This window comes from Oculina patagonica, chromosome 10 (genome assembly GCF_052425735.1).
Source record: "Oculina patagonica isolate OP01 chromosome 10, crgOcupat, whole genome shotgun sequence".
Classification (NCBI taxonomy): Eukaryota; Metazoa; Cnidaria; class Anthozoa; order Scleractinia; family Oculinidae; genus Oculina; species Oculina patagonica.
In genome coordinates, this window is record NC_135767.1 from 15,245,238 (window position 1) to 15,259,177 (window position 13,940).

General features: G+C 37.2%; 2 protein-coding genes across 2 annotated transcripts in view; one reads left to right on the plus strand and one right to left on the minus strand.

The window, feature by feature from the left end:
• LOC144628988 (GRIP1-associated protein 1-like) overlaps window positions 1-13,940 on the plus strand; it is a 53,505-nt gene that overhangs the window by 18,473 nt on the left and 21,092 nt on the right. The window contains 5 exon segments of the mRNA XM_078487126.1: window positions 406-459; window positions 1,505-1,582; window positions 2,061-2,107; window positions 2,522-2,567; window positions 2,734-2,772. Coding sequence (XP_078343252.1) covers window positions 406-459; window positions 1,505-1,582; window positions 2,061-2,107; window positions 2,522-2,567; window positions 2,734-2,772 — 264 coding nt within the window.
• LOC144628733 (adenosine receptor A3-like) lies at window positions 7,030-9,417 on the minus strand. Its single transcript, XM_078486858.1, has 2 exons — window positions 9,402-9,417; window positions 7,030-8,162 (listed from the first exon to the last, which is right to left on the minus strand). Exon 2 carries the CDS (start codon window positions 8,155-8,157, stop codon window positions 7,030-7,032), a length of 1,128 nt encoding a protein of 375 aa, XP_078342984.1. The 5' UTR covers window positions 8,158-8,162; window positions 9,402-9,417.

A 13,940-nucleotide genomic window follows, 5' to 3' on the forward strand; every position in this document is an offset into this window, starting at 1 on the left:
GAACACGAGAAGATAAATTTCATATCTCCAAGCAACCATGTAATATTCTGTTTATTATATAAACCTACTAATTACGATGTTTTGACGATTTTCCGAAGATTTCCGAAGATTTGCAAAATGTTGTCGGAAGGTCGTACGAATGTTTCAGAACATTTTCCGAACTTTTCCGAAAATTGCCGAGGAAGATCCGAAGATATTTCGACTTAACATCGACTTACTTTGGCTCATTCAGCAATGAAACAGGGCAAACTTGTCAGAAAATGTTTCGAAATCGATATCTTCACATGTGAAAATAACATGTTATTTTCACGTGTGAAGATATGATTTTTTCGCGCGAAAGATTTCCTGGTATTTCACTGATGTTTATATAATAAACTGACTTATTTCGTTATTTGTTATTTTTAGACTCTTACTGAGCAAATGGCCAAGCTTCAAGATATGTTAAATACTGCTAATCAGGTAAGTGCAATAAAACTGTTTTAAAAGTATAATTGTATGCTTTGATTGGCTGATTGCCATTCAATATTTCCTGATAAGACCGCATGCAAATCTTAATAATTTGGTCAGGTATTTAATGAAATAAACTATTCAAATTTTGTGCAATCTTACCAAAAATAGCACGGAGATACTCAAGGAAGCTCATAGGCAGTTTTTAATTTGAGTGCCGTAAAACCAAAACCAAAGTTATTACTCTGGCCAATCACAGAGAACACAGACAATCCAGAAAACCAATCAAAACTCGAAGCAAATACATGTCGCCAGCACGGAACGCGGGAAAAAGTGCGCGAGCGCGTCATGATTGGTTTTGGTTTTACTTTTGATTGGCTGAGAAAGTGGCGCGAGGATTTTAAACCAATCACAAAGCGTAGTAATGCAAAACCAAAGCAAACGCTAATTACTTTCGACACTCAAGTGGAAACCGCTCTATGTACACTTTATTGAAGAATGGCATGTTTACCAAAAAGATTCCATTTTGCCGTTTTTTGTTTAGTTTTAGATCCACGAATTTATTCATTCATAACCTTTATTGGCCTTTGTACAGCCGTCCCCCTCCCCTCAAAATGGCTGTACACAGGCTAAACGTTTATTGAACACGGCAATTACAATCAATCGTCAGTATAAAGCTAAAAAAAAAATGAAAAAAAATGCTCAAAAAGTTCCGTGTGGCAATCCGATCTGTCTAGCATTTGGCTGACCTTTCGTTTAAATTGTTCATTAGAGACAGCCTTTTTCTCAATTCTTGAAGCATATTATTTCATAACAAGACCCTACTATAATTAGGACTTTGTCTTAAATAATTTGTGCGCGGCTTAGGCAAGTCGGAGTTACCGTCTACGTTTCTCAGATCGTATTCTACGCAGTGGGGAGTGCAAATTAAAATGTTCTAGGAACTAGGCAAACAAACAAACGAACAAAACAAGGAAAAATTTCCCATGAAACAAAGTGGGTCGTTAATGTTTGTAGCGACCTGTTTGTCATTAACCCCTATTATTGTTTCACTTAGCATTACATGGAATTCAAGGAGGAAGCAGAGAGAAAAATTCGAGGACTTGAAGAGAACTTGGCTTCCCAGCTCAATCAGGTACTGTCGTGAAGCAAAAATAAACTAAAGTATGGTTTAAGGTAATGAGTGAGGACCTTAACTACAATTACACTGGAGTTGTTATCAAAGACGCTATTTTTGGGCCTTTTTTACCAGACGGTTTGGCGGGAAATAAAAGTTTTGAGCGAGTGTTATCTAGTCTGCATTGCCCGGATATAACCAGTACCAGTCCCAAACCATGATCAATCGCGAGTTTTAATGGAAAGTGTAAATTCGAATTCGAAATATCTTTTTTTTTTTTAGCAGAAAATTTAACATTGATATTCTTCTGCTAGAAAGTTCACTCGCGGAAAATTCGCACAAGGCACAAATCCCATTGTCTTTTAAACAAACTTGAAGTGTCGTATATTCAACAACTAAGGGATATTCAACAACAAACTGAAAATGAGTGATGATCACTAGGCGCAAATAATTATTCTAAAATTCATTCTAATTTTGAATTGGTTTGTGATTGCAGGCTTCGTTATCTGCAGAGGAAACCGAACAGGTTATGGCGGGGCTGAGGTAAGACTGGTCCATTGCTATTTGATCAAACTCCGAATTGTATTCCACTGTTAAATGCAAACAAATTCAATTTTCACTCGCGTTAAGGAACCAAGATGGCGACCCGTCGAACTCAACGATCGACCTCTTCGACTTCACGAAAAAAATTGGGGACTGTGAACAGTCTAGGGGAATACAGTCAACTCTTTCTTAATGGACACCTCTTTAAGACGGACACCCGGTGTTGGTCCCGACTCTACTGTTTTTCAGTCATTTTACTGTAACTAAACTCCCTATAAGACGGACACCTCTCTGAAACGGACAGCTGGAGCCGGTCCCGACGGTGTCCGTTTTAGAGAGAGTTTTAATCAAAATAACAGTTTGTAACTATATTTATGTTTTTGTCATTGTTTTTTTGCCGGTTTTGTTTTTTAGGCAAGAAAACGAGTCACTGGTTTCTGAAGTACAAGCCTTAAAAGAGGTAAAAAGTTAACTTATTGCTAATATTTTCATGTACAATTTGTTTAATCTATCATCGTTCCGATTCCCTAGGCATTTTTAATCTATTAAAGTGGCTCTTAACACTGAAATTAGATATTATTTTATCATTAATTTTTATTTTTATCCTTTCATTTTTGTTTCTGTAGAAAGTAAAGACCATCAGAGAGGAACAAGAAGAATCGGAGGTATAATCTTTGCGATTTACATACTTTTAAATTAATGTAAAAGTGTAAGAATTTTTTAAGTAGGGTCGTCAGTAGCCTGCGATTACATATACAGCCGCCTCTTATCACACGTATTAGCGGGAGCGATGAGAGGCGGATGTATTCGCAGGCTGGGTTGTCAGAGATTCCAGGGATGTTACACTGGCAAATGACATCGCTATAGACTTGTCATAACCTCGACTCCAGTTCTCCCCCTCGAGGTTGGACTTGCCCGAGCACTGAGTTTTCGTAGACGGTTGCTACGCAACGCGACGTAGTGCGATGACGTCATGAGGTAACAACGCCTGGAGTATTCGTGCAAGCTCGCGCAATATTGTGATTAGAGAGTAACAGGTAGAAATTCTGAGTTCTTCTGCAAACAAATATAATAAATAAAACTTGCGACTAGTTAATTTTTATCATTAGAATGAATAGGACTTGGGTATAATATCTTTACAGTAACATGCATTCGAAAGTACCGAAGCCAGCTAACAGTGTCTTTAACAGCGGTTTTTCTTGTAGCGATTTGAACATATCTTTTGTCACAGTGGTACTTCCGCTAACAGATACCTCCCATAAGCGGACATGTTCACAAGACTTCACATACAAACACCATAGTCCCTTTAAAAACTATGTCACGTGGAATTCGCAGTTTTTTTGTCTAAACTGTTCTGAAATAAGTGGTAGTAGGCAACTACCCATGTAAACTTTACCAATGAAAAACATTGTCTTTGAACATTTAACGGAAGATATAACCTTAATTTGGTTATAGAAATCAAACTTTGGCTATAAATATTGATTTTTTGAAGACGCGTCGAAAAAAAAAACTTGCAATCTTGCAATCCACTTCCATCCGAGCCATCCGCAGCCAAAAGCGCTTTTAAACAGTTTTATTGCCTAAAATAGCAATTGTTAATAAAAAATGGACCATTATTTTTAGGTTTCCTACGACACAAATATAAATTTTGGCGGTTCAAAAATCTGTTAAAATCCGTGACATAGTCCCTTTAACCTCCTATAAACGGACACCTCTCTTAACGGACACTTTTTGTGGTCCCGAGAGACAGCTATTCTTCAAGCTTTCAGCTGCATTTAAGATGGCCGATTTTTGTTTTTCTTGCGCGCCCGCGGTGTTATCTTAACCACTGTTCGCTCGTGTTCAACAACGTTTCTTGTGTACAGATCATTCACTCTACATGGAGTACTTTAAGATCATCAATTTGACAAGAATATTTATGTTGCAAGTAAAACTTATGTTTAAGTTTAAGAAGTAGCAAAATCCGTCAGCTCCTTTATTGTGTTTTGCTGCAGCCGCAATGGCTGCAAGCAAAACACATTGAGAGCTGAAGTTTGTGCCGTAAGGACCGTAAGGTGTAAGGTGTAAGTGCCGTAACAGAGGAGAAATCTGAACTACCGATGTCAATCAAATCCATGAACAAACAAAATCGAAACCAGTGAACCGTAGCGCTGATCGCATTCGAAGTTACGGGCCAAAGTATTCGAACGCAAACCACGTTATACACGTTGGAAAACAGAAAACCGATTTAAAAGTATATCGCATTGGTAAAGAAAACAAACTGTGGCGCGACCACTCCAGTTTTATGAGAAAATTATTCTGCAGTTTTCATCATTTACGAAAAGAGCGAAGACTTGGAACCTCGCCGAAGGTCATAAATATTTTCTCCAAAGGACCGGTTAGTGCACAGTTTGTAAACTTTCGCTTTGAAAATAAACTTACCCTCACCTTGTCTACACTGTCTACAGCATACTAGTACTGTATTAACTCTGAACTTCATATTTTAAAATAAAATGTATGAACGTGTAACTTGTCACGCAAAGACAGCTGGAAAGGAATTATACCATGCTGGTAGGCTGCACCGCTAATTGTAGCTGTATTCGAGCTATATAAAAGACAGCTAGAAACGAATTAATACTAGTAACATCACAATGGGAAAGAAACTTATTCAGTGGTGCACACCGTCGAAAACAAAGAAATATTAAAGGAAGTTCTCATTCACCAGATTCACTGCATCAGATGCAACATTCGTCAGTTCGTGTTTAAATGCGTGGCGACCAGTTTGTTTACTAGTTATTAAAAAATAATACGGTCTTCATTTAATAAACAGTTCATCCTTAAATTTCAGCTTTTCTACGACTGACAGGTAGGTACTATAGTATAAGCCCCGCTAAAATAGCTGGAAAGGGAAAGTTTTTTGAAAAATGAATTTTTGACTGCCAGACGCGCTGGCGCCACATGTTTATTTTGTGAAGATTAATTAAACGCCGTGAAAAATAGAATTTGATGTCCAGCGAGCCACTGCATCTTCGGCTACGCAGTCCTCAGTGAATCCTCCAACTTCACAAATTTCTAAAACTTTAAGAAAACGAACTTTCGCAGAATCAAAAATTGGTCCTTATCGATCTTCCGATCTTGTTGTGAAGACACTGAAATTCGACGAGTGTTCATGCGTGAAGGGATGACTGACGAATGATAATAATTATTTGTAAACTTTCGCTTTCAAAATGAACTTTGCGTTACGTTCAACGCCGTCTTTCTGTTGTTGTACGCCGGTGCGCGTGCGATTATTTATAATTTCTGAATTTTGCATATTTAACTCAGGGTGACACAACAAGTTTGTTAAGAGTTAGTTGTTCCAGTGTTTAATTTGGGTGAAAGTGGTTAAAGAACCACTGTCTTGTCACTAATAAATATATCACATTGAGTTCTTATAAGGTCAATAGATTCTGTCTTTTTCGTTGTTGTTAAAACGCTACCATTGTGACAATGATTCCAAATACAACTAACGGTAACCAGTGAGATAACGCCACTAAAAGAATCACATTGAGTTCATTGAGATTTTTTTATAATGTTAAGAGTTACTGTTTTTTATCAAAGAGACAATCATGTCAGACATTACGTTAACTTACTAGTAATTAAATTATGTTTGCTGTCTTTGATTTCAACATAACATTGATCAGTAAAATTATCAGGATTGAATTAACACAAAGTGACTACAATATAGTGCAATTATTAACCTGCACACAAGTGACAGACAATAAAAGACGTTGGATTTCAATCTCGACTCACTTGTCTTTCATCAACATGTTCCCTAAGACTTTGCTCTAGCAGCAAAACACATGGACCCATTGGGGCCCAATTTTTTTTTATTTGTTTTTTAAACTATGATATAAACCATGAACTGGAGTCTTTTCGAAAGCAAAAATGCACAACCGAATTGGTAGGCATTCAGCAAAGATGCTTTTTTGATAAGATATTCAAACAGTAATTTCCTCGTAAGGGAAATTTAATGGTAAGCAGTTTGCAAAGCTTTACAAAAGATCACTTCTTTGAGAGTCTAGATAAGTGGCCTTGGACAGAATACTAATTACGGCAGCAGTTACACGAAATTATTTTTTCATTTCTCGACTGCTTTGCCCAGTTATTTAACAGCAAGTCAATATTAAAACGTTATCGGGGTGTGATTTCGTCATTTTCCCCTTGGAACGTTGTAAATTAAACAAGAAAAAAATGAACGTAATTTAAATTCTGCAAAAACAGCTGTTGAGACATTGTGCTGTACAGTGAAGTTTTCACGCGTAAAATGAAAAAAAAATAATGCGCTATTTAGCGCAAAAAATAAATAAATAAATACAATTTCAAACTGCACTCATACAACCTCGTCCTGCGAGAGGCGAAAAACTCGGCAGAAGAGTTTTCACATGTTGATTTTTTTTTCTCGCGTCTTTTTTCCTTCTCCCTCAGCGATGCATGTAAAAAAGAAAAAAAAAACACCTTTAAAGGGATTTCTTTTTCCAAACATTCGATTTAAAATTTTGAACAAAATGAAAAACAAACCGTTCGCACTTAGGCAAAAATAATAAGGCTAAGAAAAGATTTTTTATCAATCTGGGTTGGATGTCTCGAAGAGAAAGATCAGATCACTTCAAAAATAAATATCAAAGATCAACAAAATTAACGCAATCACCATTTAATAATGTTATAACATCAAAATCCTATTTCCAAGAAGGTATCTTAGATTTTTGCTAATTGTATACAATCCATATTTTCTTTTATTTACTTTACTAGATTTGATAGTTATCGATTTCTGTTTTCTCCCTCTCACTACTAAAAGTTTCCTTGCATTATTTTCAGCGAAAATTATAAACGTTTTCTAGAGTTCAGCTTTTCCAAAGATATTCGAGGAAGAACCTACGTTTTGAAAGTTATTACAATTGTCCTCACAGAGGTGTTTCTTCATATTCCTCTTGCGGCTGTGATCGCACTGGAGTTGCATGTCCATTGTTCAATGTCTCATTTCCTTGTTGCTCATCTTCTTCTCGGCTAGCTCTATTTTGTCCTTGTTCCACATTGGGTATGACTCCAATCTGTCTTGGTCCAAAAATTTTTCTTTCAAGTTCTTCAGCTTGTGCAATTGTTTTTCTTGCCAACAACTGAATGAAAGCTACGCGAAAAGATCTTATTCTAACAGCGTAAATCAAAGGATTAAACAGCGAATTCAGTACTATCAAAAAAGAAGCAAGGGCCAGAATAAAACGTCCTACGTTTGCAGGGATTCTGTCCTTAAAGGGAATAATCATGAGGTAACAGGCATTCGATGCAATGAAACACAGAAAAATAACAAGCAGTACAATAGTTGTCGTGTAAAAAGCTTTCTTATTCTTGAGTATCTTCTCCTTGGCTTCTATAGAAACTTGGTTAGCCGCGATTTGTTTCTCGCTGCGGCGGACTTCCTTGTATACAGCAACGTTAAAGAAAATCATGGCGGAGAAAAAAATAGACAGTATTGCTGAACCTGCTAATATTGTCAGCAATTGTCTCTTTTTCAACCAGAGATCTTCCGCGGGAATTAGGATAGCTGCAGCCCACGCCAGACCAGAGGCTATCATGATACGAACTTCAGTTACCTGGTTTTCGTGTGCGAAGGTGTGTTTTATCGCGAGATAACGCTCGGCGCTCATTAAAAGCAAATGATACAGCGTTGCAAGCCAACATTTGGCTGAAATTCCAATTGCTATCTTCTTTAAACTACAAAACACATCAGCCTCACCAAGCAAAGTTAAGATATGAAAGGCGATCTTCAAAGGTTGAGCAACTAGTCCTACCACAAGGTCAGTTGTGGCTAAACAGGCGAGTGCTACGTTAGACTTGGTGCGAAGGTGTCGTTTGGTTTTCACTGCCACCATCACCAGGATGTTCAGCAAAATGATGAGAGGACAGATGAGAGCGTTAGCGGCGACTTTGACGATAAATACAGCTTGAATATCGGGAGAAATCTTTGCAGGATTTATAGGAAAAAATGCGAAACCACAACTAAGTAATGTGGTGTTGTCTGTGGTTTGATTCATCTTTGCTCGATTGAGGCTCCGTGGTCTTTAGATCGTTTCTCGCGTTCTGATCTTCCTTAGTTAGTTGAGTTCAATGTCGCATTATATATAATTAAGATTGGTCCAGCAAAATGTTGCATTGGCATAATACCTTAATCACTTGATTATAATTTTATCAACAGAAATTTACATTTAAATCATAATTTCATGAGCAAACTATTATTAAGTGTTTAGTAATTACTAATCATCGGTACACGTAACCGGAATTTATGCTGCACTTGAGTGCAGATCCGAAAAAGAAGCTATTCAGTAAAGAAATGAATGTGGAACAATGGCTTAAAAATACAAAACACAAGGACATTTGCCACCGGTAATGGCACACTCTAGCTAATTTAAAAGACTTTGTCGGCAAACTTCTAGAGGAGTTATCCAGTGATTTGTATTGGTTTTTTTTCTTCTCCTCCTTTTATGATGTAAAACTTTGGTCTATCATCGGCCGCTGTTTATCATCAGAAATTTACATTTAAATCATAATTTTATGAGCAAACTATTATTAAGTGTTTAGTAATTACTAATCTTCAGTACACGTAACCGGAATTTATGCTGCACTTGAGTGCAGATCCGAAATAGAAGGTATTCAGTAAAGAAATGAATGTGGAACAATGGCTTAAAAATACAAAACACAAGGACATTTGCCACCGGTAATGGCACATTCTAGCTAATTTAAAAGACTTTGTCGGCAAACTTCTAGAGGAGTTATCCAGTGATTTTTATTGGGTTTTTTTCTTCTCCTCCTTTTATGATGTAAAACTTTGGTCCATCATCGGCCGCTGTTTAAAGAGTTAAACTAACAGCAAATTAATGGTGAAAAGATTGTGTAACAATAGTTTTCAAAGTTACAACACATAAGGGGATTTCCAACCGGTAATGGCATATTCGAGCCAAATTTTTAAAGCAGTTTGTCGTGGTCTTTTTTTTTCTTCTTTTAACACATAAAACATTATTCTGTTCCCAGCTGTTGTTTTAAGAGTTATAAAACTTATGTGGAAGCGTTCTGCAAGGTTGTGTCTTTGTACTACTTTTTGTCTCGTGTCGTCATGACGACGTTGTCATGACGACACGAGATAATTCTACAGGGGGAGAACTGCATTCCATGCGTGTTTGCTTTTCCCGCCATGTCAACATTTGCTTTGTGAGGCCGCGGAATTTTCCCGCCATGTCAACATTTGTTTTGTGATCGAATGCCGCCGGAATTTCATATCAACGAACAGATAATGTTTCTTTACAAAGGTCGCAACTAACGCGCTGGTTTTTCAAACAGTAAGTTAGGAGTATCTATTGTAAAGGGCTTATTATGTAAAAATACAGGCACGCTAAAAAGAGATGACGTTTTTTTCTGAACTTGCAGCAAACGAGCACATTTTAAGTGGTCCAACAGGCAATAAAAATGGAACAGAAATAAGGCCCCTTTTAGCTGGCAACAGTGCCTATCCGCTAACGAACTGGCTAGTGAAACCCTACCCGGTCAGAGGACGCCTGACTCAGGAGCAGCGAAAGTTTAAAACCTAAAGTTCGGTGCGCTACGATCTGTAGTGGAACGAGCATTTGGCATGTTAAAAGTTCGTTGGAGAATTGCGTTGAAAAAGGTTGAACAAAAAACGAGCATCCTAAAAAAGACTATGATTGCTACGTGACTTTTGCACAACTTTGTATTGAAAGGGGTGACCTTTGTGGCATGAATAACAACAATTTAATAACAGAAGATAAACGATTAGATAAAGACAATTATTTTGATGCCAAATCTTTAAAAATGTCAACTGTGGCGTTTGTTTGTTCAAATCTTGCGTTGTGCTGTTTCATACTTTTTCCCACATTTCAATAAAAGAACTCTGCCAGTCTGGAGTCGTACTTTTTTTGCCTTTCTTTTTTCAGGCGGTTCTGATTCATCGAGAGAAACATTTACACTTTCGATTTGCAAAGCCTAGTTTACACTCGGCTCTGAGGTAAAGGTAGAACTTAATGTATGACCGAAAGAGGGAAATTATATTTGATGAGTTTTCTTAGGATTGAAGAGCAGAAATGTCAATCTAAAGCGCAAAACATACATTGTTTTTTTATTTTTTTGACCCGAAGATTGACCTGAGTCAAGAGGCACTACATGTAGCTTCATGTATCCTGCTGTGAATTCCACGCTACAATGAACACAACTTTTATAGACGACAACAACAGCCTTTTCAGTGCATGAATGAAGCTCTAAAGAGGAATACACGTAGATGTGACGCATTTTTTTTTCTTTAAATTAGCTGTACGCTTTTCAATTTTGGATATATTTGAGCTGCAGCCAGCAGTTATCAAGAAAAATACAGACAAGTTTTACGTTCTTAAAATAACATTCTAACCTTTGCCGATAAGATTGTACTGAAAATCAATGAAATTAATTGTAACTCAAGCAGAAAACGCGTAGAAGAAGAATGAAATACACCAGGTTATTACAAACGCATAATACAATGTACTAACCGAAAGAGAGAAATTATATTGATGAGTTTTAGAACGGATCTGAAAAGCAGAAGTGTCTAATAATCAACAAGATGTCATTAGATGGACCTGCCTGTAAATTTTTCGTTGTCGTTGTTGTGCATATTACGCTAGTATACCGCAACTTAAATTGAGCGAGAAAAGCAGTTTTTAACATGAAGCTCTAAAATCTCTTTGGAGTGTCTTGTCTTGTGGTCGCTTGTAAAGTTTTAATTTGTGCAATTGTGAGATGTATCAGAATAACAGCTTCACTTTGCCAATTTAAAGAATAGCGTGCTTTCATTTGATATCTATTTTTTTATCTTGAGAGTTTTGGAAAGTAGTTGAAAATCATTTCTGCTTACAACGCGTAGGAAAATGGTGGAGGTTTCAACAGGATATTTACTGTTACAACTGTATTTATAGAGATTACAGTCGTGGAATATAGCAGATATAGCTTTTATATCAACGTAACTAGTATACCTAATGGTAAAAATGTTGCTGAAAGAGAGGACGATGTAAATATCAGTTGTTCGATTTGTAAGCATTGTTCTTATCTTTGTGTAGACAACTTTTTTTAAATTAGCCGTGGGGTTAAAGAGGGATTGTAATCTAAGCAATTAGTTGGCGGTTCGGGATTGAATGTCAAAGTTAATCTTGCACACATAGCACATGATGTTTGAACAAAAGGTTTGAATCGTTTGAATCGTTAGTCGATTGAATACCCAACCATTTTAAAGTTGTGACCAGTTATGGTACAGCATAGTAAGCTCTGTGTAGAAGTTAAAGTCTCTCTTTAAAAGTGAGATTTGTGCGAGTTAAACACTACTACATAGTTTATTGCGTACGTTCGCGCGGAATCACGTGTCAAGCAAGATCGAATGTTTTCTATTAGGCAGAACCTAGCAGAATATTTCATTCAGTAGATTTCATCCAATAAGCAGGCCAGAGTCTAAGCGCGGGCCGGCCGAAAATAGCGAAGAAAATGACTGTAATTTACACGTTCTTCAGCCGCTGCGTTGTAGCTTTGGCGTTACAAAAACATTAAGACCCGCTCAAGAGTGACCAAAACCAAATTTCTCCTCACAATATCAATACTAAATCAGGAGAAGAGGTTATAAGAATTAACAAAATCATCACCACTCGCATGTCATTATCACTTAACAGGCTAAGCGTTCACGAATAAACACCCAAAGCGATACTTGATATAGCGTGAAGAAAGCACATGGAAGTCATAGTACAAGTATACAGTAGAATGTATGCTTAGTGAACCAAAGTGCAATACAGCGTTTTTCCACAGCTAAGTATCTGTCTGTCATCTTTTCTGCTGTTATTGGAGTCCTATAACTGATCAACGGCCAGGTGCTGAAGTGTACTTTGAATTTTGTTTTTTTAAGTTACATACACGCTTTTCAATTTTTGATATCTTTGCAAGCAATAAATAGACGTGAAAAGCGATCTCTTTTTTTAAATAAACTCTAAAAAGTGACATGAGACACTAAGCCCAGAGGGCTTTTGATTTCTTTTTTCTGTGGTAGAAACGTTCACTTTACACCTAGCCGACACAACTTGTGTTGTTTACCAAAGAGGATACAACGTTTTTGTATTGCATTGTATTAAGGAATCTGCTTCACCTTTTAAGCTTTCCATTCATCCAATATACAGAACTTTTTTATTTGATGGTCACAAGTGTTGTTTTCGTTTATGCGAGATGTTTGCCCCTTCGGTTGCGGCCATCTTAACGGATTGGAAGAAACCGTTTCTCTAATATTTTTGTTTGAACCTGTTTTAAGATTTGGCCATTTTTCAGTCCTTGCTTTGATTATCATTTTCATTTGCGAGACACAAAGAAAAGATTGCACAAATATTGCGACAACCACTACTGAAAGTTAAAATATTTCTTTTACTAGAAAATCTGTAAAAAGCACACCACTTCATTTTCTCGGATTTTTGTCATCAGTCATGCATGTGACCAAAATATGATGCCGTGCAATTTAAACGGCTTCAAGTTCACACTACCTTTGCACGGTGTTAAACAATCACACAAAAAGCATTAGAGGGAAGGAATGTAGGGTGGAGTTTGCGAATACACGAAATATATCTTTGAGTTCAATGGAAAAGATAAGAAGAGACGATGGTGGACAAAAAATGAGAATCCGCAAAGATACAAAATATAAAATAAAACGTAAGGTTTTTTTCACAATTTAAAAAAAATATATACTCTATGTTGCTGACAGTTGCATAAGAGATGGCAGACTAGCTGATGTTGTCCTTGTGCGGTCGCGTTTTTTTTTGGTTAACCGCTGTACGCTCCCGTTTAAGAACGGTCGTGATTAAAATGGATGCTCTAAAATCAGGAATGTGTACTGTAGGATTGAACAATTATAATTTCCTTCCAATATTTCGTCGGGCACAAGTTAACCCTCGGACGTATAGGGGGGGGGGGGGGTGACCCCCTTAAGTTTTTTTCGAAAGTTTGAAAAGAGGATTTACTCTACAATGCTGAAACTTTCAATAGCTGTTCATTCATCCCTTGCGGAAATTTTGATATGTCAATTATGTCCATGATATGTGACGTTGCCACAAGCAGTGACAAGCAGGTCCTGGTTCTATATTTTTTCTTTTTCTTTTTTCCAGTTTTTTGAAAAAGAGTTGCACAATTTGATTATTTTTGCATGCCATAAGCATTCTGGCTTGATTCTGCATCAATTTCCGTTATTTTCTGACTTTCTAAGAAAATGGTGAAATCCAAGATGGCGGATCCAAGATGGCGGCTATAATGGCGTCACGTGATGTCATATGACGTCACAGCCAACAAAAAATATGTCATCTTGTAGAGTTCGCTACGGGCTTTCTACTCAGTGCAAATATATTTCGCTGCGCCTTAATAGGACGAAAACTCTGGGGAGAGGTTCCATCCACCCCCCCCCCTCCCCCCCTTGTACGGTGGTGGGGGTATGAGTTTCCTTGTACGTCCGAGGGTTGTTATGTGTCCCATAACGAAATGGTCAAGTCCGTCAGCTCCTCTATTTTTGTATCTGTATTTGTTTCCAATTGTAATAAAATGGGTAAATGTACAACCGAATTGGAAGGCATTCAGCAACCATGTTTTTAATAATGATATTCAAATAGTAATTTGCACGGAACGGAAATTTAATGGTAAGCGGTTTGAAAAGCTTTACAAAGATCAGTTTTTTGAGTGTCTATAAATAAGTGGCTTTGGGTAGAATACTAATTACGCCGGGATTTACACGAAATTATTTTTCCTCTCTCGACTGCGTTGCTAGCCT